The sequence below is a fragment of the Carassius gibelio genome, chromosome B11, assembly GCF_023724105.1.
Source record: "Carassius gibelio isolate Cgi1373 ecotype wild population from Czech Republic chromosome B11, carGib1.2-hapl.c, whole genome shotgun sequence".
NCBI classification, from domain to species: domain Eukaryota; kingdom Metazoa; phylum Chordata; class Actinopteri; order Cypriniformes; family Cyprinidae; genus Carassius; species Carassius gibelio.
This window is the reverse complement of record NC_068406.1, coordinates 23,630,234-23,656,362: the sequence shown is the minus strand read 5'-3', so window position 1 is coordinate 23,656,362 and position 26,129 is coordinate 23,630,234. Positions and strand designations below refer to the sequence as shown.

Here is a 26,129-nt window from a genome sequence, read left to right as displayed (position 1 = left end):
GTTGATATATTTCAAATATGTATATATGTGTATTTATTTATACATTCTTAATATAAACAGTACACACATATAAATTGCACGAACAATTTTTTTATTTTGGATGTGATTAATCACAATTAATCAATTGACTGCACTAAATGCATAGAATTTATTTATAACACATATATATATATATATATATATATAACTGTTTATTTCCTTTCTTAATTGTATTGATATGTTGTCATGAATTATTCTAAGTGTATTTGTTAGCTGTGGTGTGATTGCGAGGTGTGTCGGTGTAATGTGTTGGATGTGAAGCTGGAGCTGTGTTGTTGTCGCAGGCGTGGGAGCGTCTGGAGAAGGCCGAGCACGAGCGTGAGCTGGCGCTGAGGACCGAGCTGATTCGACAGGAGAAGCTGGAGCAGCTCGCCAGACGCTTCGACCGCAAGGCTGCCATGAGAGAGACCTGGCTGAGCGAGAACCAGCGCCTCGTCTCACAGGTTCATCTCACACCACTGCATTGTGGGAAACAGCTCTGCCAGGATTTAATCCTATTTTCTGACCTCTGGTGGTCAACATTCAAATGACACAAAACGCACATTTTATAATTTATGCCTTCGCAGTTCCCTTACAATATATAAAAAAAAATTGTTTATTCATATCTTAAATATTGTTCTTACTTATTTTGAATGAATAGTATTTACATTTTTATTTATAATCTTCTTTTTTATGAAAACAGTCTTTAATATTTTTCATAATTTTGCGACTAAATATTTATTTATCTTTTAAACCATTGTTGTAATATTTATTTAGCTTGTATTTTTGATTTTCATATTTATAATAAATGATTGCTATTATTCATACAGTTATGTTATTGATATATTAGTTTATCTATCTATCTATTATTATTATCATTACTATTATTATATGAAAATATATTATATATAAATCTCTAAATGAGCACTGTTCATAATTTTGCCAGAAAAAAATCTCTAGTTCCACCAAACATACATATAAACAATAACTGAACAATATTTATGAACTGTTACGAAAGATATGTATAATATATTAAAAAAATATATATATTATTTATATTGTTTTATTTATTATTAGTTATGATTTTTGATATATATATATATATATATATATATATATATATATATATATATATATATATATATATATATATATATAATTTTTTTATTTTTTTACATTCCATATCTGAAAATCTCAAAAATTTGAATGAATTAACAAAAAATAAAAAAGTAAAAAAAAAAATGTCCTAGAAGGTTCAAACAAGTAAAACTAATTTCTTTCACATGTTTATTTTCTAAACTTTCAAATTTTTTTCTGCAGGACAATTTCGGATTCGACCTCCAGGCGGTCGAGGCAGCTACCAAAAAGCACGAAGCCATCGAGACGGACATCGCAGCGTACGAGGAGCGCGTGCAGGCGGTGGTGGCCGTGGCCAGAGAGCTGGAGACGGAGAACTATCACGACATCAAGCGCATCACGGCGCGTAAAGACAACGTTCTGCGTCTGTGGGAGTATCTGCTGGAGCTGCTCAAGGCCCGCAGACAGCGGCTGGAGATGAACCTCGGCCTGCAGCGCGTCTTCCAGGAGATGCTCTACATCATGGACTGGATGGACGAGATGAAGGTGAGCGAGGAAGACGAGGGGTGGAGGAAGGAGAGGGAGCTGGAAGGGTTAAAAGCTGTGATGCAGAGTAATCACAGAGATTTAAAAATGTATTCTAGCAATAGAAGCAGGTAAAAATTGTTCAGCTAAATTATTATGTTTAAAGGTGTTTTTTTTTTTTAACCCTAATATTTGCTTAGATTGAGGATGCTCTATATGTTTGTGGGTCTTATAGATGCACTTCTGTTTTTGCAATAATAATAATCATAATTGTAAAACTAATTAATTATTCTCCCTCGATATATATCTTTTTCATTTTTAAATTAGGTTGTGCAAAAAAAAGAAATACAAGAAATATATATATATATATATATATATATATATATATATATATATATATATATATATATATATATATATATATATTATTTCGGTTTAATACACTTTAAGTTCATGCTTCAATTTTTTTTTTCAGTGTTATATTTCAGGCTTATTTTAATGAACGAACCACTTTTTTAATAGTTTTAGCTTCAATTTGACAATTAGTTAACAATAAATACACATCCTGACGTTGAATCCTCAGGGTTATTAAGTTAAAGTAAATCCATAAAACTATTTTCGTTACTAGAGGAAAAATACATTTTAATGAATTGATGAAATAAAAAAATAAATCTTAAAACGTATTTATTTTTGCTAATTGCCAAGACAACATTTCTTTCTTTCATTTACTTTATCCTGACATACTATGACATAACTAAACCTGAACTGAAAATGAGCGAAAGCTACATAGACGTAAAATACTAAGAAAAATGAACTACAAATTTACAAAAAATCTGAACTGAAAATTAAAACCAAATTAATTCTAAAAGCGAAAGAGTATCTCAATAACACTGAGCCCAACAAACTTAAATTTTAAATGCACCTCTGACCTATTGAAAATATATTATTGAAGCTTAGTTGTATAGTGCTTTTCACAATGCAAATCCTTGCAAAGCAGCTTTACAGAAAATTAAAGTTTCTTCTTTTGATGGAACATTGATATCCATATGACAGAGATATACAGTGACTTGAAGAACATGACAATCGATGCATCATTAGAGCCGCCAGAATTTGGGGCTCACAGTGCCAAGCTTCAGTATCAGACGAGACGAATGCATCAGCTGTATGTTGGATGTCCTGATCTGGTCTCCTGTCCTCTGCAGATGCTGCTGCTGTCTCAGGATTACGGGAAGCATCTGTTGGGAGTAGAGGATCTGCTGCAGAAGCACGCTCTGGTGGAGGCAGACATCGGCATACAGGCCGACCGCGTCAAGGCCGTCAACGCCAACGCACAGAAGTTCGCCGTGGATGAGGAGGGTAAGGAGAGCTCCTTAGTCTTTATTCCTTCAGATACTGACTCATTCTTTCTTTCAGAATAACTATATCAAACAGTTCGACCGGGCTCAGTCTGTTCAGACTAGTTCTGTGCAGTCCAGAGTTCATGATTCAGTAAAAGTGGTGTTTTTATTTCGAGGAAGCATGCAGAGCTGGTCCAGGTTTGGGTTTCTCAAGGTTCCCACGTTCATGAAGAAGCTGGAAATAACGGGGAGTTTTAAACCTCTGATTCGCAGGCCAGGAAAACTAATAAATTGTGGAAAAGTCATGAACATTTTTATAGTGAATATAAATTTCCCTGGTTATGCTGCAAATGAAGTCCAAACCGCATTTGAGCTGCTTTTTATTAGCGCACATATACAGAATTAAATGGTTTAAAAGTCTGCATTACAAGATTAGTTCCTGACATCAGCTTTAATGTATTGTTATAGTATTTAATTAATATTTTTACTTTTATGTTTTCAGTTTATTTATTTAGTTATCTATAATTTAAGCCTGTTTATTTATATTTCAGTATTTATGATTAATTTTGTTGTTATACATTTCTATTAATATTTTATATTTATATATATATATATATATATGCACTATTCATGTCAAATTTTATTATATTATTAAAAGAGTAATTGAATATAATTAAAAGTATTTTTTTTGTGATTACGCTATAGCATTTATACTGAATGTCTTTAGATTACTGTTTTTTAAAAATACCTAAAAACCAAAGTTACTTAGTTAAATGTTTACTATACTATTGAGGTGCTATGTGTGTTTTAAACTCTGCCGTATAATAAATGTATTATACTATGGAAGACCAATTAAAAAGAAAAAGATTAATTGCATTTTTACCAGATTAAAATTAGGTTGCTAAAAGTTTTTGATAATGAAAAAAACATTTCTACTACTACTACCAAATGTGCATTGCTAAAAGACAAAAACAGTAAAATTATCATTAATATTATCAGCTAACGCAAACCCTTTTCTTGATTTGAACTCATTGGAACATGCATAAACTAAGAAATTAATTTTTCTAGTAAGATATTTATTTTGTTTAGAAAAAATTAACAGTCTGGTTTCAACACCTTTAACTTTGGAGTAAGAATCTAGCTTTAAACTTAATAAAGATTTGACATTTATCGTGATTACTATCGATATCGATATCATTTTTGGGCCTTATCACCCAGCCCTAGTTTCTTGCTTCTTTAATGTTTTATATGTTCTCTGTTTCGAAGCAGGCTACAAACCCTGTGACCCTCAGGTCATCCGTGACCGTGTGGCACACATGGAGTTCTGCTATCAGGAGCTGACCCAGCTGGCAGCGGAGCGCCGCGCTCGTCTGGAAGAGTCCCGCCGACTCTGGAAGTTCTTCTGGGAGATGGCGGAGGAGGAGGGCTGGATTCGGGAGAAAGAGCAGATCCTGTCTTCGGACGACTGCGGTAAGGATCTGACAGGCGCCGTGCGTCTTTTGAGTCAACACCGTGCTCTTGAAGATGAAATGAGCGGCCGCTCCGGTCACCTCCAGCACACGGTGCGTGAAGGTCAAGCCATGGCGGATTCTGGGCACTTTGCCGAAGATAAGATTCGCGAACGCATCGCTGACGTCCAGGCCCAATGGGCCGCTCTGGAACAGCTGGCTGCGGTGAGGAAAATGCGCCTTGAAGAGGCTTGCAGCCTTCACCAGTTCCAGGCCGATGCGGATGACGTCGACGCCTGGACTTTAGACGCGCTTCGAATCGTCTCCACCGCTGACGTCGGCCATGATGAATTCTCCACTCAAGCTTTGGTCAAGAAACACAAAGACGCCTCGGCCGAGGTCGCTAGTTATCGCTCGGTGATCGACGCTCTTCACGAACAGGCCCAGTCCCTTCCTCCCGAACAGGTGCAGGCTGCCAACGTCAACGAGCGGCTAGCAGGCATCGAGGAGCGCTATAAGGAAGTCTCCGAGCTCAGCAGACTGAGGAAACAGGCCCTGCAGGACGCCCTGGCGCTCTATAAGATGTTCAGCGAGGCGGACGCGTGTGAGCACTGGATTGACGAGAAGGAGCAGTGGCTCAACAGCATGGAGATCCCAGAGAAACTGGAGGACCTGGAGGTCATTCAACACAGGTGAGAGGTCAAGGCTGTGTATTTGTGGTCATATTTATTACAGGCTTGTGCCAATTAGTTGAGATTTGTGGCATGCAAATTTAACTAACTTTTTGCCGTTTTTGAGCTATTGCTTGATTTGCGTCAGTTTTAAATGTTTAACAAAGTTGTTAAATTAAATTACATTCTAATGTTACATTTTAATTATCTTTAAAAACTTGAATCTAAAAAAGTCGTTTTAGAAGCTTGAAGGAGTTTTAAGTTTGATATCATTTAAAAAACTTACATTTTGAAGCAGTTTTAAAAAGCAAGGTTTGAATGAGTTTCAAGTGCTTTATAAAGCTAGAACTTTGAAGCAGTTTTTAAGTTTGAAGAATTTTTGTATTTTTAAGTCTGAAATAGTTTTAAAAGGTTGTATTATTCGAAAAGGTCTTAAATTCTAAGTAGTTTACTACGACGCCATTTTAGTGCCACGTTGAAAAAAGAATTTAATCTAAGATTACAAGAATAAAGTCTAAATATTACGAGAATAAAGTTGAAATGTTTCGATTACTTTATTCTCAAAACATTTAGACTTTATTCTCATATTATTTCCAATTTAATCTCGTAGTAGGCCTACTACGACTTTATTCTCATAATTTTGACTTTATTAGCAAAATATTACGACTAATCTCATAACTTTAGATTTTTTTTTCAACATGGCAATAAAAAACGCCATTGTAGTTTAAAAAAGCTTGATGTTTGAAGTTTGAATTAGTTTTAAAACTGCAAGGTTTAAAGGTGTTTTCATTTTTACATGGTTTTTAAAGGTTGATAGCAGTTTTAAATTTGAAGTATTTTAAAATCTTTCATTTAAAGCAGTTTTAAGTTTAAAGTAGTTTTAAAAGCTTTAAGCAGTTTTGAGTTTCATTTAATTTGAAAAGTCTGAAGCATGAAGAAGTTTGTAGTTTGAAATAGTTTAAAAAAATTCACGGTGTGGAGGCATTTTAAGTTTGACCGTTTTTAAAAACTTAAATTTAAAGCAGTTTTAAGTTAAAAGTAGTTTTAAAAGCTTTAAGCAGTTTTGAGTTTGATTTAATTTGAAAAGTCTGAAGCATGAAGAAGTTTGTAGTTTGAAGTAGTTTTAAAAAATTCACGGTTTGGAGGCATTTTAAGTTTGACCGTTTTAAAATTTTTTAATTTAAAGCAGTTTTAATTTAAATGTAGTTTTAAAAGCTTGAAGCAGTTTTAAGTTTGAAAGTATCAGTATGCACTAAGAACCAATTTTAAGTTTGAAGTAGCTTTAAAAAAAGACGTATATTTTGAAAACGTTTTAGGTTTGAATAAGTTTTAATAATGTAACGTTTTCAATTTGAAATAGTTTTAAAAGCTTGAAGCAGTTTTGAGTTTGAAAGTTTAAATATGTGCATTCAGAATAAATGTTAATTTTGAAGTAGCTTAATAGATTTTGAAGTCTTTTTTTTTTTAAGTTTTAGGTAGTTTAAAAAGCTTTAAATGGTAGTTTTAAACGTGTGGAGCAATTTTAAGTGGGATGTACATTTTTATGCATTTTTAAATTAAGGAATTTTACACATTTTTACGTTTTTAAGTTCATGCAGCCTCTCAGATAAACGGATTGCTGGGTTGGTTCTTGCAAGGATGTTGCAAGATGGTTATTAGTGTGTTCTGTGTTGCTTCTAGAAGGTTTCTAGGGTGTTCAGGAGTCTGAAGGTCTGAGACCAGTTGGGTGGATGTAGCTTGAAGAAAAATAATAATGACTAATACATTTAAGTAGTATAATTTTGGCTTTTTCAAGCCAACGTTATTAGGATTGTTTACCGCTACAGCTGTTCATGCTGACTCACGCTGCTGGAGAACAGCAGAACAAATGATCATCTGAGCTCGATAACAGATTGAACTCACTCTAGTGTGGCCAGGTATCACATTCTCCTTTTCTCAAGGACAAATTGGCCCTGATTGTAAAACATGATTCTTCAGGACTGCTGATTGTTTGATGAAATGTTTAATTACCCTCCAGGTTTGAGAGTCTGGAGCCTGAAATGAATAACCAGGCGTCACGCGTGGCCGTTGTCAATCAGATCGCCAGGCAGCTCATTCACAGCGGACACCCGAGCGAGAAAGACATCAAAACCCAACAAGACAAACTCAACACCAGGCAAGTCATAGCATCCTCTGCTGGAGACAAATGTATTTTTAAGCTCTGTGTAGAAAGCACAAATACCTGCTGGAAGTACTAGTATAGCTGGTCACCAGAACATGTTGCTAGACACTTATGGGATTATTTTCCCGCCAAATGTATTGCAGTCACAGATCGAAAAATAATGTGCATAAATAAAATATTTAAAAACACGTGTAAAATAATAATGCACAAAACCAAAAAACAAATGCAATTTTTTAAAATAACAAACATGGATTACTGAATCACTGTTATATAAAAACATTTTGTTTATGAAAAATAATTAAAATAAGGATCACTGTTATTGTTTTATTTTTTAATTGCAGTACTAATATTTTTGACTGTCTTATTTCATTTTCAAACCATTTTTTTGATAACTGTAGTATTGCATTGCATTTTTGGTTTACTAAATAAAAATAAATAAAAACAAATCCTGTAAAAAAAAAAAAAAACGAAATAAGAATTACTATCGAAATACTTCATTGTAAAATAAAAAAATCAGGCATTTAAAAAAATATATAATAATAATAATAATAATAATAATAATTTTTATATTATTTTAAATGACAGAAATATTTTTCATCAGTCTTCGTTTATTTATTTTCAAATGTTTTATATAATTGGACTAAGCCATATTTCAATCAGTCGTGTTAACGTGATAGATTCTGTTTTACCCACTGGGCTTCTTAAATAAAATGGTACTCTCAAAATATACATGTGATCAGTTATCTGTGTTTCTGGAGACTGAATCTATGACCTTGGCATTTCTTATTGAACACAGTGTAACTAGCTTAACCATCCAATCATGCTGGTAAACTCCCTTTATTAGATGCATTGTGTGGAGGAAGTCTGAACTAGCTCTTAAAACTGGTAAACTGGAGCTTGATGCTTTTCCACAGATGGAGTCAATTCCGCGACTTGGTGGACCAGAAGAAAGAGTCCCTCAACTCGGCTTTGGGTGTGCAGAACTACCACCTGGACTGTAACGAGACCAAATCCTGGATCCGCGAGAAGACCAAAGTCATCGAGTCCACCCAGGAGCTGGGCAACGACCTGACGGGGGTCATGGCCCTCCAACGCAAGCTCACCGGCATGGAGCGCGATCTGGCCGCCATCGAAGCCAAACTGGGCGACCTCCGCGGCGAGGCGGAGCGATTGGCCGGCGAACACCCCGACCAGGCCAAAGCCATCACGGGACGGCTGGCCGAGATCACCGCCGTCTGGGAGGAGATGAAGGAAACCCTACGAAACCGTGAAGCGTCTCTCGGGGAAGCCAGCAAGCTGCAGCAGTTCCTCCGAGAGCTGGACGATTTCCAGTCCTGGCTTTCCCGAACGCAGACGGCCATCGCGTCCGAGGACATGCCCAACACACTGGCCGAGGCCGAGAAGCTTCTGGCCCAACACGAAGGCATCAAGAACGAGATTAACAACTACGAAGAAGACTATCAGAAGATGAGGGACATGGGCGAGATGGTGACGCAGGGGCAAACAGATGCTCAGTACATGTTCCTGAGACAGAGGCTCCAGGCTCTAGACACCGGATGGAACGAGCTTCACAAGATGTGGGAGAACCGGCAGAACCTTCTGTCGCAGTCTCACGCTTATCAGATCTTCCTCAGAGACACCAAACAAGCCGAGGCCTTCCTCAACAACCAGGTAACACCAGTGTACTTTTGAAAATAAAGGGGTTTTTCAATGGCATTGATGGTTCCATGAAGAACCTTTAACTTTCAAGATTCTCTTTAGTTGAAAAAGCTCTGTGGATTATACAAATTAAGAAATATTACAATTGTAATAAAAAAAAATATTATTTTAAATATTTGAAATGACAATACCCTTTTTTTTCTTGATCTTTTTTCATTTTCAACCATTTTAATTACAATTGAACCATGATATTTTTTACAAAAAATTATGCTTAAATAAATGTGTGTATATATATATATATATATATATATATATATATAAATTAAATTAAGTATTTGAGAAAAATAAGAATATTTTTAATTTAAACTAAAATATTATTTTTTTTTGTTGTTGTTTTTTTTTTTGCTCTCTTAATTTCTTCATTTTCAAACCATATTTTTGTTAGTTGCATTAAGCCATATTGTAATTTTAGTTTACTAAATAAAAATGTTAACAAAATGAGACATTGTGTTATGGTAATATTTCACTGTAAAAAAAAAGAAAAAAATAGAAAAAGCTAATCATTTAAGAAACCAAAAATGTTTTTTTCATAGCTATGACAAGCCCCTTTTGAACCCTTTATTTTGAAGAGTTTATCCTCCCGTCTGAGCTTCACCTGAGTGATTTATTCTCCATCTTTCTGCAGGAGTATGTTCTGGCTCACACCGAGATGCCCACCACCCTTGAAGGAGCAGAGGCTGCCATTAAGAAACAGGAGGACTTCATGACCACCATGGACGCCAACGAGGACAAGATCAACAGTGTGGTGGAGGCCGGGAGGAGACTGGCCAGTGACGGAAACATCAATGCTGACCGCATCCAGGAGAGAGCAGCCTCCATCGATGACCGGTAACACTTAAACAAGTCCAAGAGAACAGATAGAAACAGATCTAAGAGTGGTACTGACCTTCAACCTTTAACCTGCAGGCATAAGAAGAACCGAGAGGCGGCCGTGGAGCTGCTCATGAGACTGAAGGACAACAGAGACCTGCAGAAGTTCTTACAGGACTGTCAGGAGGTGAGATGACCCTGTTAGTCTATTCGATTTGATTCTATTCTATTTGATTATATTCTATTCAATTCTATTCTATTCTATTCTATTTGATTCTATTCTATTTTATTCTTTTTGATTCTATTCAATTCTATTATATTCTATTATATTCTATTTCATTCTATTCTATTTGATTCTATTCTATTCTATTTGATTCAATTCTATTCTATTCTATTCTATTTGATTCTATTCAATTCTATTCTGCTCAATTCTATTCTATTCTATTATATTTGATTCTATTCTATTCTAGTCACTGAGAACAAGTGTTCAATTTATATTGTCATTTAATTCTGTTGTGTGTTTTTGGCATTTTTTTTTTATTATTAGTCTTGGTTATTTTAGTATATCAAGGTAAACTAAAAGAAAATGAGAAACGAAATAGTTTTTATTTATTTTATGTTATTTATTTTAGAATTGTTAGTGTTTTATTTTTAGTTAGCTGTAATAACGCTGATATGATCTGGATTCTACTATTGTTTTTTAATAATATTTAGAATATTTTTTAAGTACTTATTTTCTATTTTTATTTTAATTACAGTTTAAGTCATTTTGATGTTTGGATTTTTTTTAATTAATTATTATTATTGTTTTTAAATATGTCTGTATCACTTCTTATTATTTTTAATAATTTTAGTACATTAAGTTAAACTAAATTAAACTGAAATCTAGCTGAAATATATATATTTTTTCTATATTTTATTCAGTTAATTTTTTTGTGGTTTTATTTTTAGTTGGCTGTAATAACCCTGATATGATCTGGATACTATTATTGTTTTTAATAATATTTTTATGCATATATTCTCTATTTTTATTTTAATTATAGTTTAAGCAATTTTGTTGTTTGGATTTTTTTTTTCCTGGAATTTATTTAGTTTATTATTATTATACATTTTTAAATAGGTCTGATAATTTCTTCTTATTTTTAATTTTTAGTTATTTTAGTACATCACGTAAAAATAAATTAATATGAAAAATGTTGCTGAAAACTACCTGAGATTAAAAAAATATATATATTTAACATTTACTTATTTCAAGTAAAGAAAATGTATTATGTAGTTTCAGTTTTAGTTCAAAATAAGTCCAATCCATCACATCCTAGCTTGACTGTTGTGTGTCCTCTGCTCAGCTGTCTCTGTGGATCAATGAGAAGATGCTGACCGCACAGGACATGTCCTACGATGAAGCTCGCAACCTACACAGCAAATGGCTCAAACACCAGGCCTTCATGGCCGAACTGCAGTCCAACAAAGAGTGGCTGGACAAAATCGAGAAGGTCAGTTATCAGTGCATTTCATTTAAGAGCATTCCATTTACATCTTAAATTGTCATCTTTTTTTTTTTTTTTGGCAATTTTACCGGTGTGAAAATCAAATAAGTAAATATGTTTTATACTAGACAATAAAAACATTATGCATTCAGTAATTCCTTAATGCATTGTGTGTTATAGCATTAATATTAAGACAATATACCTAATAAGACACAATTTAATCAGGAAGGGAAATTGCATTGGTTTTTTTTTTTGTGTGAGATATTGATTTGATCAGGATTTGAAAACCAAAATATTGAAAGTGTTATAGTTAAAACATGAAGAAATATCCGCAAAGGACATAATAAAAATAAACGTAATTTAAAAGGAAACCAAAAATATTTTTCTTTCATCACTTACATATTTTTTTCTAATTTAAGTCTAACTCGCTTATACTTGACTTAATATGTCAGTGTGCATCATTTATGATAATTTCATGATATTTATTAAGGATTCTTAAAATATCGATCACCAACTATAATAAAATAATTTTTTTAAAAAGCTATAAAAAAAGAATGCATTTTTTTATATTATGGAAGCCTGTTTCCAACACACACAAAAAAGAAAAAGCGATTGTAACTTCTTTTAGCACAATTCAGTGTATTTTTTCATGTAAACATGCAATTTGGAGATAAATATAAGATTAAAAAGTTGCAATAACTTTTTTATTTTTTTTATTCTGTGACAGAAAAAAAAATGGTGAAATGTTTTTTGTAATTGAGATTATACATCATCTGAAAGCTGAATATTTTTTTCCATTGATGCATGGTTTTATTTGGATCGGACAATATTTGGCTGAGATCTGGAATCTGAGGGTGCAAGAAAAATCGAAATATTGAGAAAATCACATTTCTTTGCAATGCATGTTACTAATCAAAAATTAAGTTTTGATATATTTACGGTAGGAAATTTACAAATTATCTTCATGGAACATGGTCTTTATTTAATATCTTATGGTTTTTGCCATAAAAGAAAAATCTATAATTCAGAATTGTTAGATAAAAATATTTTTTTATTCCACGTCGGATACAGGGTTCCATACTACATCAGTGTATCCTTAGAATAATATTCCTGACTTTAAAACTACAAACAAACATCATTCATTCGTTTTTCAAATGCTTTTTTTCTCATTTTTCTAGCTTGCTTCCTAATCCAGTTGTCTTATTAACCTATAATAGTACATCACAGATACTGCTGCTCTCCGACAAAGCATTCTGGGTAAAAGCGTCTGCTAAATGCATGGATGTCACTGTAATCTGGTTCTAGCTGTGTAATGCAGTGTAATCTCTGTCTGTCTGCAGGAAGGGACACAGCTGGTCTCGGAGAAGCCGGAGACAGAAGCCGTGGTGAAGGAGAAGCTGGCGGCGCTGAAGGAGATGTGGACCGAGCTGGAGACCAAGACTCAGACTAAAGCCCAGTGTCTGTTTGACGCCAACAAAGCCGAGCTCTTCACGCAGAGCTGCGCCGATCTGGACAAATGGCTGGTGGGTCTGGAGGGTCAGATCCAATCGGACGACTACGGCAAAGATCTGACCAGCGTCAGCATCCTGCTGAAGAAACAACAGGTTTGAGACGATCCGAGCTGACGGCTGTGTGCATGTCCTGAAGCACCAGACTCACTCTTCTCCTCTGTGTCCAGATGCTGGAGAACCAGGTGGAGGTGCGTCAGAAGGAGGTGGAGGAGCTCCAGTCTCAAGCTCATGTGTTGAGACAGGAAGGAAGGGACACGGATGAGGTCGATGGACGCCGGAAGGAGGTGGAGCTGAAGTTTAAGGAGCTGCTGGAGCCATTGCAGAAACGGAAGAACTTTCTCATGGCCTCTCGAGAGATCCATCAGTTTAACCGTGACATGGAGGATGAGATTGTGAGTTTGGGTTTATATGTGCATGTGAATGTGGAGCTGAGTTTAACTTCATGTTTCTCCTCAGCTCTGGGTGGAGGAGCGGATGCCTCTCGCTACGTCCACAGACCATGGCCATAATTTACAGACTGTTCAGCTGCTCATCAAGAAGAACCAGGTAATGTATTCTAGATTCATATTTACTGGTATTTCAGAAGAAACGCAAACTAGAGATGTTTTTGATTTGAGATTCATTCAGAGTGACCTGGAAAATGGCGTAAAAATGCCGTTTTGGGTTATAGATTTCGGTTTGTAGAACAAAACCGTTGAAAGGTTTTTTTTTTTTTTTTTTAAATGAATGCTTTTATTCAGCAAGGATGCATGGAATTGATCAAGAGTGACAGTTAAGATATTCGGAATGTTCAGTTTTAAATGAAACAAACTATATATATATAAAATAAAAACTGTATTGATGTTGAAAAAACTACTAAATACAACAACAAAATGACTGTAACTTGAACTAATTTTAGAATGAAAATGGAAGCTAGGCTATATGAATAAAAACTGTTTCAAAATGTTAATAAAAACTAAAATAACACTGAAAATGAGTAAAATATTTAGATTTTAGAAATGCTTTGTTTTATTCATCAAAGAATTTATTTTCCCACAAATATATGAAGCAGCACGACAGTTTTCAACATGAATAATAAAATAAAATAAAATAAAACCCTATACTACAAAACCAGTCTTATGTGTAATTTGTTTTTAATTGAGATGTATACATCATCTGAAAGCTGAATAATAAATCAGCTTTCCATTGATGTATGGTTTGTTAGGATAAGATAATATTTGTCTGAGATGCAACTATTTGAAAATCTGGAATCTGAGGGATGCAAAAAAATCTAAATATTGAGAAAATCATCTTTAAAGTTGTTCAAATGAATTCAGAGCAATGCATATTACTAATCAAAAATGAAGTTTTGATATATTTACGGTTAATTATCTTGATGGAACATGATCTTTACTTAATATCCTAATGATTTGAGGCATAAAAGAAAAATCTATAATTTTCACCCACACAATGTATTTTTGGCTATTGCTACAAATACACCCCAGAGGCTTAAGACTGCTTTTGTGATCCAGAGTCACATATTAGAATGATTTCTGAAGGATCATGTGACACTGAAGACTGGAGTGCTGAAAAATCAACAAGAATAAATTACATTTTACTATATTTTCCAAATACGAAGCAGTTATTTTCATTTTTTTCAACTAATGCAGCCTTGGTGCACATAAAAGCTTCTTTCAGAAACATTGCAGATCTTACCGACCCCAATCTTTTGCATGGCTTCACATGTGATGTCATGATGATTTGAGCTGAATTGTACATGAGGTGCACGCTTACTCAAATGCACATTTATCCACAGACATTACAGAAGGAGATCCAGGGCCATCAGCCGCGCTGTGACGACATACTCGAGCGCAGCCAGAGCATCCTGAAGACCGACAGTCCCAATGCAGAGGCCATCCGAGCCCGTCTGTCCGATCTGGAGCGGCTGTGGAGCCTGATCATCCAGGAGACGGAGAGACGGCACGCCAGACTCGAGGAGGCCCATGAAGCCCAGCAGTACTACTTTGACGCAGCTGAAGCTGAAGCCTGGATGAGCGAGCAAGAGCTTTACATGATGTCTGAAGAGAAGGCCAAGGTCTGGGATCTTACTGTGAATGAAATCAGTTTAGTTTTATTTATGTAAGATGAATGCACATCAATAATGCATAAATGTGCCAGAATTAGCCAAAAGGCTATTTTGCATCTCCAGTCCCTGGACTGATGGTACATTTGTCACCCTACAAATATAACAAAATTAAACAATGCTCTGAAATACATATAAAATGTACACTATAATATACATAGAACCAATTGCAGCTCACTCACACACACACACACACAAAATGACAAACAGTGTATCAGTAATATCATAAGCATACAGACAAGTAACAGTAGCCGAAGTCATTCAATCAGTACTAAACCAAACATGTGCATAGCATAAAATCTCAAACTAGTAAAGCAGGAAAACAAGACGGCAGCAGAATTTAGTTTGCAAAATTATTCTTGACAATACTGACTCTCAATGAATCACTTCTTTAAGTTAAACTTAAAGGAGACGTAAGTAATGCCTCCTAAGTTAATGACGACTCTATGCTTTTTTGCTTTCGTAATGTCTTATTTCAGACTAGTTGAAAGAAACATCCAAAGTAAACATTTAAGTGAGTAAATCTGATCTATTTTTGTCTGTAATTTCAAATGCAATGCATTTCATTCCTAAAAACATGATTGAACATATATTTTTGTTCTCGCTTGATGAATATATTTCCTGATTTATATTCGTTTATAAAAAAAGAGATATTAAAAATCACTTAAGTAACTCTAATATGTTAGCAAAATAAACCTGGTTCAGATTTTGCCTCTGGAAATGTATGCAAATTAGTGTATATTTATAGATAGTTTAAACAACATTTCGGAAAATTTGTATCATAAAAATTCAACATCCTAATGTATTATGATTAATTAAATATAGTGATATCTATAATTAGATCACATGTAGTGTTCTGTTTAAACCAGAATGGTGTTCACTTTAGCAGTTCTGTATTTATGTGCTGCTTTTCTGAAATGTCTCTCTTGTTGTTCTCAGGATGAGCAGAGTTCGGTGGCCATGCTGAAGAAGCACCAGATCCTGGAGCAGGCGGTGGAGGACTATGCTGAAACCGTGCACCAGCTTTCCAAGACCAGCCGAGGCCTGGTGGCCACCAACCACCCTGAGAGGTACAGAACACGCTTTTACACTTAATCTGAATCTGAATCTGGGTCTGGGCTCTCAATCTGATATTAACTTTAAAACTAAAAATCTAATGTTGACTTTGAATATTGATATGAATCTGATTTTGACTCTAAAACTGACTTTAGCTTTGATTCTAAATGCGATTTTTAGATTTTTTAGGACTCTAAAACGGACATCTCTGACATGGATTTAAATGATTCTGAAATTGATTCTAAACCTGAATGTAGTTCTTAAAATTTAAATATGAATCTTATTTTGACTCTAAAACTAACTTTGTCTTTTTCATTTTATTTTATTTTTTATTGTAAATCTCAGTCTAAATCTGTTTTTTACTAGTTGAATCTAGTGGATTTTAATCTGAATTCTGTTTGATTCTGGTTTTAGATCTGAATCTGATTTTGACTCTAAAACTAACTTTGAATTTCATTTTTTAATCTAAATCTGCTTTTGATTGTAATGCTGAAACCGACATTGATTCTAAATCTGGATTTGAATCTTAATCTGATTATGTCTCTGAAACTTAGTTTGATTCTTAACCTAAATCTGATTTGATTCTAAATCTGGATTTAAATATTTATCAAATTTGGATTCTAAAACTGACCTTGATTCTATATCTAAAATGTTAATCTGATTTCAACTCTGACTCAAAAGTTGTCCCTGACTTTGATTCTTAATCTGGATTCAAATCTAATATAATTCTGATTTGGATTCTAAGTATGGATTTGAACTTTAAACTGATTCAATTCTGGCTCTGAAACCTAAATCTGAATCTGATTATGACTCTAAAACTAACTTTGACTTTCATTTTTGATTCTAAATCTGCTTTTGACTGTAATGCTGAAACCGACTTTGATTCTAAATCTGGATCTTAATCTGATTTTGACCATAATTCTGATTTAGATTTTAAATCTGGATTTGAATCTCAATTTGATTATGCCTCTGAAACTGAGTTTGACTTTGATTTGTAACCTGAATCTGATTTGATTCTAAATCTGGATTTAAATATTGAAATTGGATTCTAAAACTGACCTTGATTCTATATCCAAAATGTTAATCTGATTTCGAATCTGATTCAAAAATTGCTCTTGACTTTGATTCTTAATCTGAATTAAAATCTAATACGATTCTGATTCTAAATATGGATTTTGAAATATGGATTTTAACTTTAAACTGATTTTCTGAAACCTAGATCTAAATCTTATTTTGATTTTGAATCTGATTTAAACTTTGATGTGGATTTTAAATGGATCTGAATTAGATGTGCACTCTCAAAAATTGCTCTTGACTTTGATTCTTAATCTGGATTCAAATCTAATATGATTCTGATTCTGATTTGGATTCTAAATATGGATTTGAACTTTAAACTGATTCAATTCTGGTTTTGAAACCTAGATCTGAATCTAATTTTGATTCTGAATCTGATTCCAACTTTGATGTGGATTTTTAATTGATCTGAATTAGATGTGCACTCTAATGTTCGTATATTAAATCAGATCTTAATCTTTGCACCTGTGATTAACATTTTATGCTGAACATGTGATGTGTCTGTGCTGTAGTGAGAGGATCGGCATGCGTCAGTCACAGGTGGATAAGCTCTACGCCGGACTGAAGGACCTATCAGAGGAGAGGAGAGGAAAACTGGAGGAGCGCTTCCGCCTCTTCCAGCTCAACCGGGAGGTGGATGATCTGGAGCAGTGGATCGCCGAGAGAGAAGTGGTGGCTGGATCTCACGAACTCGGACAAGACTACGAACATGTCACTGTGAGTGCAAAAAACAATTCTAACACACTCATAATGTCAACATTTTCATTTTAGTGTTGGGGTTAATCTACAGTCATTGGGACTGTGTGATAAAGCTAAAATAATAGATTTTTAATTCTTTCAGTCTTTTTATTCTCAATATTAATTGCTCTGCAGTGGCTTAAAATGTGATAAAAAATTTGTATATTATTAAATTAATATGTTAACATTGTAAATACAAGAAAATAATGTATAGCAATAAATATATATATATATGAAAAATATATGCTAATAAAATGAATATATAAAAATATTTTAACAATAATGCAATATTACAATGAATAAATAATTATATATATATATATATATATATATATATATATATATATATATATATATATATATATATATATATATATATATATATATATATATACTTAAAAAATGTCAACAGCTGTATTTCAGTTTTTTTACAAATTAAACAAATCTTTTATTACTGATAAATAATATAAATATTTGTCACCCTGACAAACATATCCAGCATGATTATAAATAATCATGCTGGATATATTTATTATTTATTTTTAATAATAAATATATACAATTATTGTTCTGAAAATATAATTCTGAATTTATTAAGCTTACAGAATAGAATCTAATAGAATGATCTAAAATCAGTTTGGGTGAACATTATTTGACCTAATTAATATTAATGAGCAGTAATGCAGCATGTAAATGAAGGTAAAGTTTGTTCACATTTGATCATGTACTAAATGCATGTTCCTCTCTCGCAGATGTTGCAGGAGCGTTTCCGTGAATTCGCTCGTGACACGGGGAACATCGGTCAGGAGCGCGTGGACGGCGTGAACCGTATGGCTGACGAGCTAATAAATGCAGGGCACACTGACGCAGCGACTGTGGCCGAGTGGAAGGACGGCCTGAACGAGGCCTGGGCCGATCTGCTGGAGCTCATCGACACACGCACACAGATTCTTGCCGCATCCTACGAGCTGCACAAGTTCTACCACGACGCCAAGGAGATCCTGGGACGCATCCTGGACAAACACAAGAAGCTTCCAGAAGAGCTGGGACGAGACCAGAACACGGTGGAAACCTTGCAGAGGATGCACACCACGTTTGAACACGACATCCAAGCTCTCGGGACACAGGTGCGTCGCTCAGATCCAGAAACACACAGATATTAATACACTAAAGTCATTTGGATAGATTGATAAAATGTTGTACAATATTATATTTTATAACATTACTATAAATATAATTTTTGACACACACACGTATATATATATATATATATTTATATAGTGTGTGTCAAAAATTATATATATAGTAATGTTATAAAATATAATATTGTACAACATTTTAGATTTCAATATTTATGTATGGTTTAAATATAATATATATTTTTTTTTCAGACCATAGATCAAATTAGATTGTCACTGTTCAGAACAAAAAATGTCTGTTATAAAAACATAAAATAAATGTTGTAAAATATGAATATATATATATATATAAAAATACTGTTATATCATATATATATATATATATATATATATAGTTTAAAATAATAAAGATTTTTTTAATGTATTATGCTCACCAAGGCTGTATTTATTTGATTAACTATATGCTGAAAATAAATTAAATGTTAAAATATATTTTCTTTTTAAATAACATTTAGCAATCTTACTGTTGTTAATGTCTTTTTTATCTTTTTTATGGCTTATTATAAAAAATTATTCTAAATTTGTATACAATTACACACGGATATATATATATATATATATATATATATATATGTATATATATGTATATATATATATATATATAATTTTTTATACAAGATAACCTTGTAATAAAATATAAATATAATAATAAAAAAATTTAAATAATTAACATATATATTTAAATAAATAATATAATATTTTAAATAATTAAAAAGTAATGTTGCGGTTTTATAAATTAAATATATATAATTTTGATTTTTTTTTATGTTTATTTAATATATCATTTATATTGAACAAGTGTCTACAATGAATAGCATAAAAACATCTAATCGTTCAAAAAGTTGGAAATGCTTTCCTCAGTAAAGTCCTTTCTCAAATAGCACTACACGGATTTGTCCCTCAGCTTTCGTCCGTGCTCCATTAACCTCTGAAGGTGAATTATGAGACACTAATATTGCACAACAAAGGAATCGGTTTAATTGGCTAAATGCACTGTCCGTGACATGAGGAGGTTTATTTATTGCTATATATGTCTGCTGCATGAGGAGGTGTTTCTCTGCCGGTGTGCTCAGGTTCGGCAGCTGCAGGAGGACGCCGTGCGTCTGCAGTCAGCGTATGCCGGAGACAAAGCGGATGACATCCAGCGGCGTGAAGGCGAGGTGCTGGAGGCCTGGAGGAGTCTGCTGGAGGCCTGCGAGGGCCGGAGGACACGGCTGCTGGACACCGGAGACAAGTTCCGCTTCTTCAGTATGGTGCGTGACCTCATGCTGTGGATGGAGGACGTCATCCGCCTCATCGAGACGCAGGAGAAGCCCAGGTGTGTGATGCTCCAGAGGACAATACTGCTGGAAATGCACTTCAGTTAAATGTGACCACTTCATTTTGTGGCTGAAATTATTATGCATTTTATTATTTATTAAATGGCTCATAATGAGACCAAATACATAGTTGTGCTTTCATGTTTCACTACTAGAATGTCAAAGGTTGTATTTGATCGTTAGTGTTAGAGAGTGATATAACTAAAATTATGTCAATATATCAATTTTTTTTTTATTTATCTCTAGAGTCCTAAAATAGGATTTTTATAAATGTATGTCATTGTGCAGAATAAAACTTTGCTACAAAAATTTGTATAATAAATAATAATATTAATAATAATGCATGTATTCTAATATATAAAATGAATATATTCAATAAATAATGTAAAGATAATGCTAATATAATCAACCGATACATTTAAAAAAAGCTATAAATATATATATTTTTTTAAGTAAATAAAAAAACTATGTCAGTGTTAGGTGACACTGTGATTTATAATTTTTAAATTCATAATATTCATATTTTATTACGGTTAAAATTATGAAAAATACAATATAAAAAACTGTATGTCCGTTTTAGTATCAGTAAAAATTTTAGGTTTTGCTATATATAGCTAAAATTGTCTAACTTTCAGCTTTTTGACACTGATTAATATCTCAATATTTATGTAATATTTACGCAGAGGAGAAAAGGGAATTTTTAGAAAGATATATATATATATATATATATATATATATATATATATATAGTTTTTTTTATTATTATATATAATAGCAATAATATATGTATATATATATATATATATATATATATATATATATATATATATATATATATATATATATATATATTTATATATTTATTTATGTATCTTTAAATATATATTATATTAGGAGTCAACATTGTGCAGAATACAAAAACTATTTAAGTACAAAATACTTAAAATTGAAAGTGTTTTAGATGTTCCAGATCAGTCTGAAGGGGTTAATCCTCTCTCTGTCTGCTGTTCTTCAGGGACGTGTCATCTGTGGAGCTTCTCATGAACAACCACCAGGGAATCAAGGCTGAAATCGATGCCCGTAACGACAGCTTCACGGTCTGCATCGAGCTGGGCAAATCTCTCCTGGCACGGAAACACTACGCATCAGAGGAGGTGAGGAGACTCCAGAGGTTTCAGATCAGAAGAACATCTTTAGATGTCTTGTTCCAGTCTTTCATGTCTGCTTTCATCTCCCACAGATCAAAGAGAAGTTGTTGCAGTTGACGGACAAGAGGAAAGATATGATTGACAAGTGGGAGGACAGATGGGAGTGGCTTAGACTGAGTGAGTATGAGGGGAAATAGCTCAAAAATTAGCAAGTGTTTTGTTTCAGATCACCTTAAGATTAGTATAAATAATATAAATGTTTATTTTTTATATGAATAATATATTAATATATTAAATGTACTATGCTAGTAAAAGTTAAATACATTTAATATATTAAAATGAATATAAAATGAATATTAATATATAAAACATTCAAATAAAATAATATATTTAAATTAATAAAATGCATAAAAACAAATTAAAATTAATAAAAATATTTTTTATATAATCTCTAAATCTAAATATAATTTTTCTCGACTGCTAACACACTGCTAACGGATTCATTTCTCCAGTTTTCCAAACCATTCATACAGTTCTTTTAAAAAAAACTTTAAAAACTTTCCAATTTGTTCAGTGTTTTTTGTAAAACTCTACACAAAAAGGCCATCATTTCGCACAGGTTTAACCATGTTCTCATTCAGAAAACACAAACACACAGTAAAACTAACTCAGAATCTCAGGATGATATGCACAAGAGCACAAGTTATTGTGCGAAGAATGTGTGTTTACTGTATATTCTATATACAGAAGTGCTTTCATCTACTGTAAGATCTCTTTACTTACAGTTTATTGATGAATTTAACTCTTTCTGCATCCCTCTATTTATGTTGTATATTGTAACAGACATTGACTAGAAAAAAAGGTTTTTTCTAACAGTGTTTTGAAGTGATCTCACTAGTGTTCTCTAGGCAGTGAAGTAGTGTGTGTATTTGACAGGTTTGTGTGTCATCTGAGGCCAAAGCTTGAGTCTGTCTAAAGAAAACTTGTTTTTGACTGAACTATTTGATTTTGACCTGAAGTCTGAAGTTTGCAAATGTTGTGTGTAGTTTTCAGATTGTGTTTATAGTTGTGAGAAAATGGTGAATTGTTGCATGAATTGTGTTTGCAATCGAGAAAAAAAAGTGTAATATTTTTATACTAATATAGTAAATGTATTATTTTAGAAATAAATTGATTAAATACTTATTCAAATTTATATAAAATGAATTAATGTGTGTGTTAATAAGTCAATGAATTCAAAATTTCCAAGCATTTATATTTGTATTATTTTGTATTAGAATTTTTATATTTATATAATGATTTCATAGAGTGTGAATTTGAATGGTTCGAATACTCTTGAGTTGTAGTTTTCCCTGTTGGATATATTTCTTATAGTGTTTTATAATATATAATATAGTTTTTATAATATATTTCTTATGGTTTTCCCTGTTGGATATATTTCATTTGATGTCTTGGATTTGAGTGTCTCCTCCCATGATGCTTTGCAGCTCTGAAACACTTATTTCTGACCTTATAATCTGAAGTGTGTTGAAGGAGGTGGGCAGCTTGTGCAGCTTTAAATCATTGACGCTGATTTCCCCCTTCACCGTGTGTGTTTGTGCAGTTCTGGAAGTGCACCAGTTTTCGCGGGACGCCGGCGTGGCAGAGGCGTGGCTGCTGGGACAGGAACCCTATCTGTCCAGCAGAGAGATGGGACAGAATGTGGACGAGGTGGAGAAGCTGATCAAACGACACGAAGCCTTCGAGAAGTCAGCCGCCACCTGGGAGGAACGCTTCTCAGCGCTGGAGCGACTGACCACGGTGAGAGAGAGAGAGAGAGAGAGAGAGAGGATGCCTGTGTGTGTGTGTGTGTGTGTGTGTGTGTGTGTGTGTGAGAGAGAGAGAGAGAGGATGCCTGTTTGTGTGTGTGAGTGTATGAAAGTGAGTGTGTTTGTGTGTTTGTGAGAGAGAGAGAGGATGCCTGTGTGTGTGTGTGCGTGCATGTGTGTGTGTGTGTGTGTGTGTGTGCGTGCGTGCGTGCGTGTGTGTGTGTGTGAGTGCGCGTGCGTGTGCGTGCGTGTGTGTGTATGAGACAGTGTGTGTGTGTGTGTCACATATCAGGACACAACTCTGTATAATGACATGGGTATGACACAGGTATTACAAGGAGAGGGAGACTTATGAGGACATAACCCATGTCCATTTTTCAAAACGCTTATAAATCATACAGTTTTTTTTGAGAAAGTAAAAATGCACAACGTTTCCTGTTAGGGGTAGGGTTAGGTGTAGGGCGATAGAATATACAGTTTGTACAGTATAAAAACCATCATGACATCATGATGTTGTACCGCTCTGTGTATTGTGTAGTTGGAGTTATTGGAAGTGAGAAGACAGCAAGAGGAGGAGGAGAAGAGGAGGAAACCGCCCACACCAGAGCCGGTCCAGGAGCAGGACGCAGAAACACAGCAGAGGTGAACACACACACACACACACACAGCACATGACACACAGATGCTGCAATAATCAGCTAATGTTTCAGGACACTCTCAGTACAGTTTCTTTTTCTGATGTTTAGGGTTGAGTTAAACTATTGTTCTTTAAAAGAGTACTTAATAATACATTGATGTATATGTTAGTGTATGAAATGTTATATGTATATATATAGTCTGTATGTGTGTGTTCACAGAGAAGGAGAGCAGATTGCCCAGAACGGACTGCCATCAGACCAGGACTCTCCACGGGTTAGTTACCGCTCCTGTACTTACCCACAATACACTAGCAGTCAGCAGACACCACGAACCACCGGTCAGGGACACCGAGAGTTCCCATAATGCACTGTGATGATCATACACCTCTGCACCAGCTGACGCAGGGTATCGGTGGACTTATTGACAGTGTATCTCAATATCTTCAGTGTGTTTTGTGGACATTATGTGCCTTAAAAAGAAAGATATAATGCTGGTTATACTGCTAGTTTAAGTCATTTGAAATAAGAAAAAAAAAAAAAAAACAGTAATGCACAATGTAAATATGGAGCAGTTAAAGCACTGATATAAACGCCGACATAAAAAAATAAGTGTTATTTAATGTATAAAGTGTGGTTTTGTCTTAATGAGGTGGAGCGTCGTTATTAGGAGGATTAACATGCATTAAAAACTGGAACATACACAAGGCAAAAATTTGTATGATGAAAATAACTTAAATGATGAAAATGAAGTGGCTTTATGCTTAAAAACAAGAGAGGAAACCAAAACAATTAATCTTATTTCCTTTTAAATTCTGATTATTTCCTGAACTCACTGGTAGAATATTCCAATAATAATATTCCAATAAATAAATAATATAAACTTAATTAATATAAAATAAATAAAATACATGTATTATTTTAGAAAATTAAACACATTTTAGATATTAAGATTAGTTTACAATAAATACAAATAATTTAGCTATATTTTATTAATCTTTATTAAAACTTTATTCTAATATAAATACATTTGTTAATATTATAATATACTTACATGTATTATATTGTTGTAAAAAATATTAAATTAAAACATTTAAAATATTAAGATTAGTTATAAAGTAATTTATACTAATATTTTATTTTTTAATATAGTAATTAATGTCTTAAGTGTAAGTTTTTAGAAATTGAAATTTCTACATCATCTTAAAGCTGAATAAATAATCTTTCCATTGATGTATGGTTTATTATGAGGATAATAATTAAATATTGAGAAAAGCATCTTTAAAGTTGTCCAAATGAAGCTCTTAGCAATGCATATTACTAATAAAAATATTACTAATAAAAAACGATAAAAAAAGTTGTTATATATTTACAGTAGGAAATTTACTATATATATTCATTGAACATGATCTTTACATAATATCCTAATGATTTTTGGCATTAAAGAAAAATCGATCATTTTGACCCATACAATGTATTGTTGTCTATTTTTACAAATATACCCCAGAGACTTAAGACTGCTTCTGTGCTCCAGGGACACATATATATGTGGGTATGTGTGTGTATTTTTGGTTAGTTTTAACCAGTGCTTTAAGTGGGCCGGTACGCACCCGTACTCAGTACCGCCACTTCCAAATATAGCTCTTGAGCGTACCGCCACCTCTCCGTGCGCCCAAAATGTGCTTTTAGCATACCGGTACGTTCATTTGGACATCTGTTTTAATAGAGGTTTTAATCCTTTGCCTGCGCTTCCGCTTTTCGGAGCGCCCTTCACAATGCACACTTCCTAATTCATCCCACCCAGAGCAGAGACTACATTACCCATACACCCTTGAGTTTTACAAGTGAAAAGCTCAAGCGTCGCTTTTTCCGCTGTCAGTTTCAACAACTCAACGTGGCCGGAGAGAGTGTGTGAAACTCGTACACTCAGACGCAAGCTAATGAAGAAATGCAGTAGCTCTTTTCTAAGTTCAAAAGCAGAGTTCGGAGTGGCTTCGTGGATCATTTGAGTCATTTCGGGAGTTGGAGCGGGATTGCGAATCATTTGAATCAGTTCGGGAGTTCGTAGCGGGATCGCGAATCATTTGAGTCAATTTGGGAGTTCGGAGCGGGATCGCGAATCATTTGAGTCAGTTTGGGAGTTCGGAGCGGGATCGCGAATCATTTGAGTCAGTTTGGAGATCGCGAATCATTTGAATCATTTCGGGAGTTCGTAGCGGGATCGCGAATCATTTGAGTCAATTTGGGGATCGCGAATCATTTGAGT

General features: G+C 33.8%; 1 protein-coding gene across 6 annotated transcripts in view; it reads left to right on the top strand.

Annotated features, from left to right (window-relative positions):
* Positions 1-26,129, top strand: part of LOC127968343 (spectrin beta chain, non-erythrocytic 1) — a 90,751-nt gene that overhangs the window by 56,958 nt on the left and 7,664 nt on the right. For 4 of the 6 annotated variants that reach the window (XM_052569486.1, XM_052569491.1, XM_052569487.1 and 1 more), the window contains 22 exons: positions 324-482; positions 1,339-1,641; positions 2,823-2,976; positions 4,227-5,097; positions 7,094-7,231; positions 8,152-8,908; positions 9,582-9,784; positions 9,863-9,953; positions 11,113-11,259; positions 12,594-12,857; positions 12,932-13,156; positions 13,221-13,310; positions 14,560-14,838; positions 15,826-15,956; positions 17,529-17,733; positions 18,507-18,881; positions 20,027-20,271; positions 21,288-21,426; positions 21,513-21,597; positions 23,024-23,220; positions 23,767-23,870; positions 24,086-24,140. In XM_052569486.1, coding sequence (XP_052425446.1) covers positions 324-482; positions 1,339-1,641; positions 2,823-2,976; positions 4,227-5,097; positions 7,094-7,231; positions 8,152-8,908; positions 9,582-9,784; positions 9,863-9,953; positions 11,113-11,259; positions 12,594-12,857; positions 12,932-13,156; positions 13,221-13,310; positions 14,560-14,838; positions 15,826-15,956; positions 17,529-17,733; positions 18,507-18,881; positions 20,027-20,271; positions 21,288-21,426; positions 21,513-21,597; positions 23,024-23,220; positions 23,767-23,870; positions 24,086-24,140 — 5,217 coding nt within the window. Of the gene's footprint in view, positions 1-323; positions 483-1,338; positions 1,642-2,822; positions 2,977-4,223; positions 5,098-7,093; positions 7,232-8,151; positions 8,909-9,581; positions 9,785-9,862; positions 9,954-11,112; positions 11,260-12,593; positions 12,858-12,931; positions 13,157-13,220; positions 13,311-14,559; positions 14,839-15,825; positions 15,957-17,528; positions 17,734-18,506; positions 18,882-20,026; positions 20,272-21,287; positions 21,427-21,512; positions 21,598-23,023; positions 23,221-23,766; positions 23,871-24,085; positions 24,141-26,129 lie in introns of all 6 variants that reach the window. The other 2 variants (XM_052569485.1, XM_052569489.1) reach the window with 1 other exon arrangement.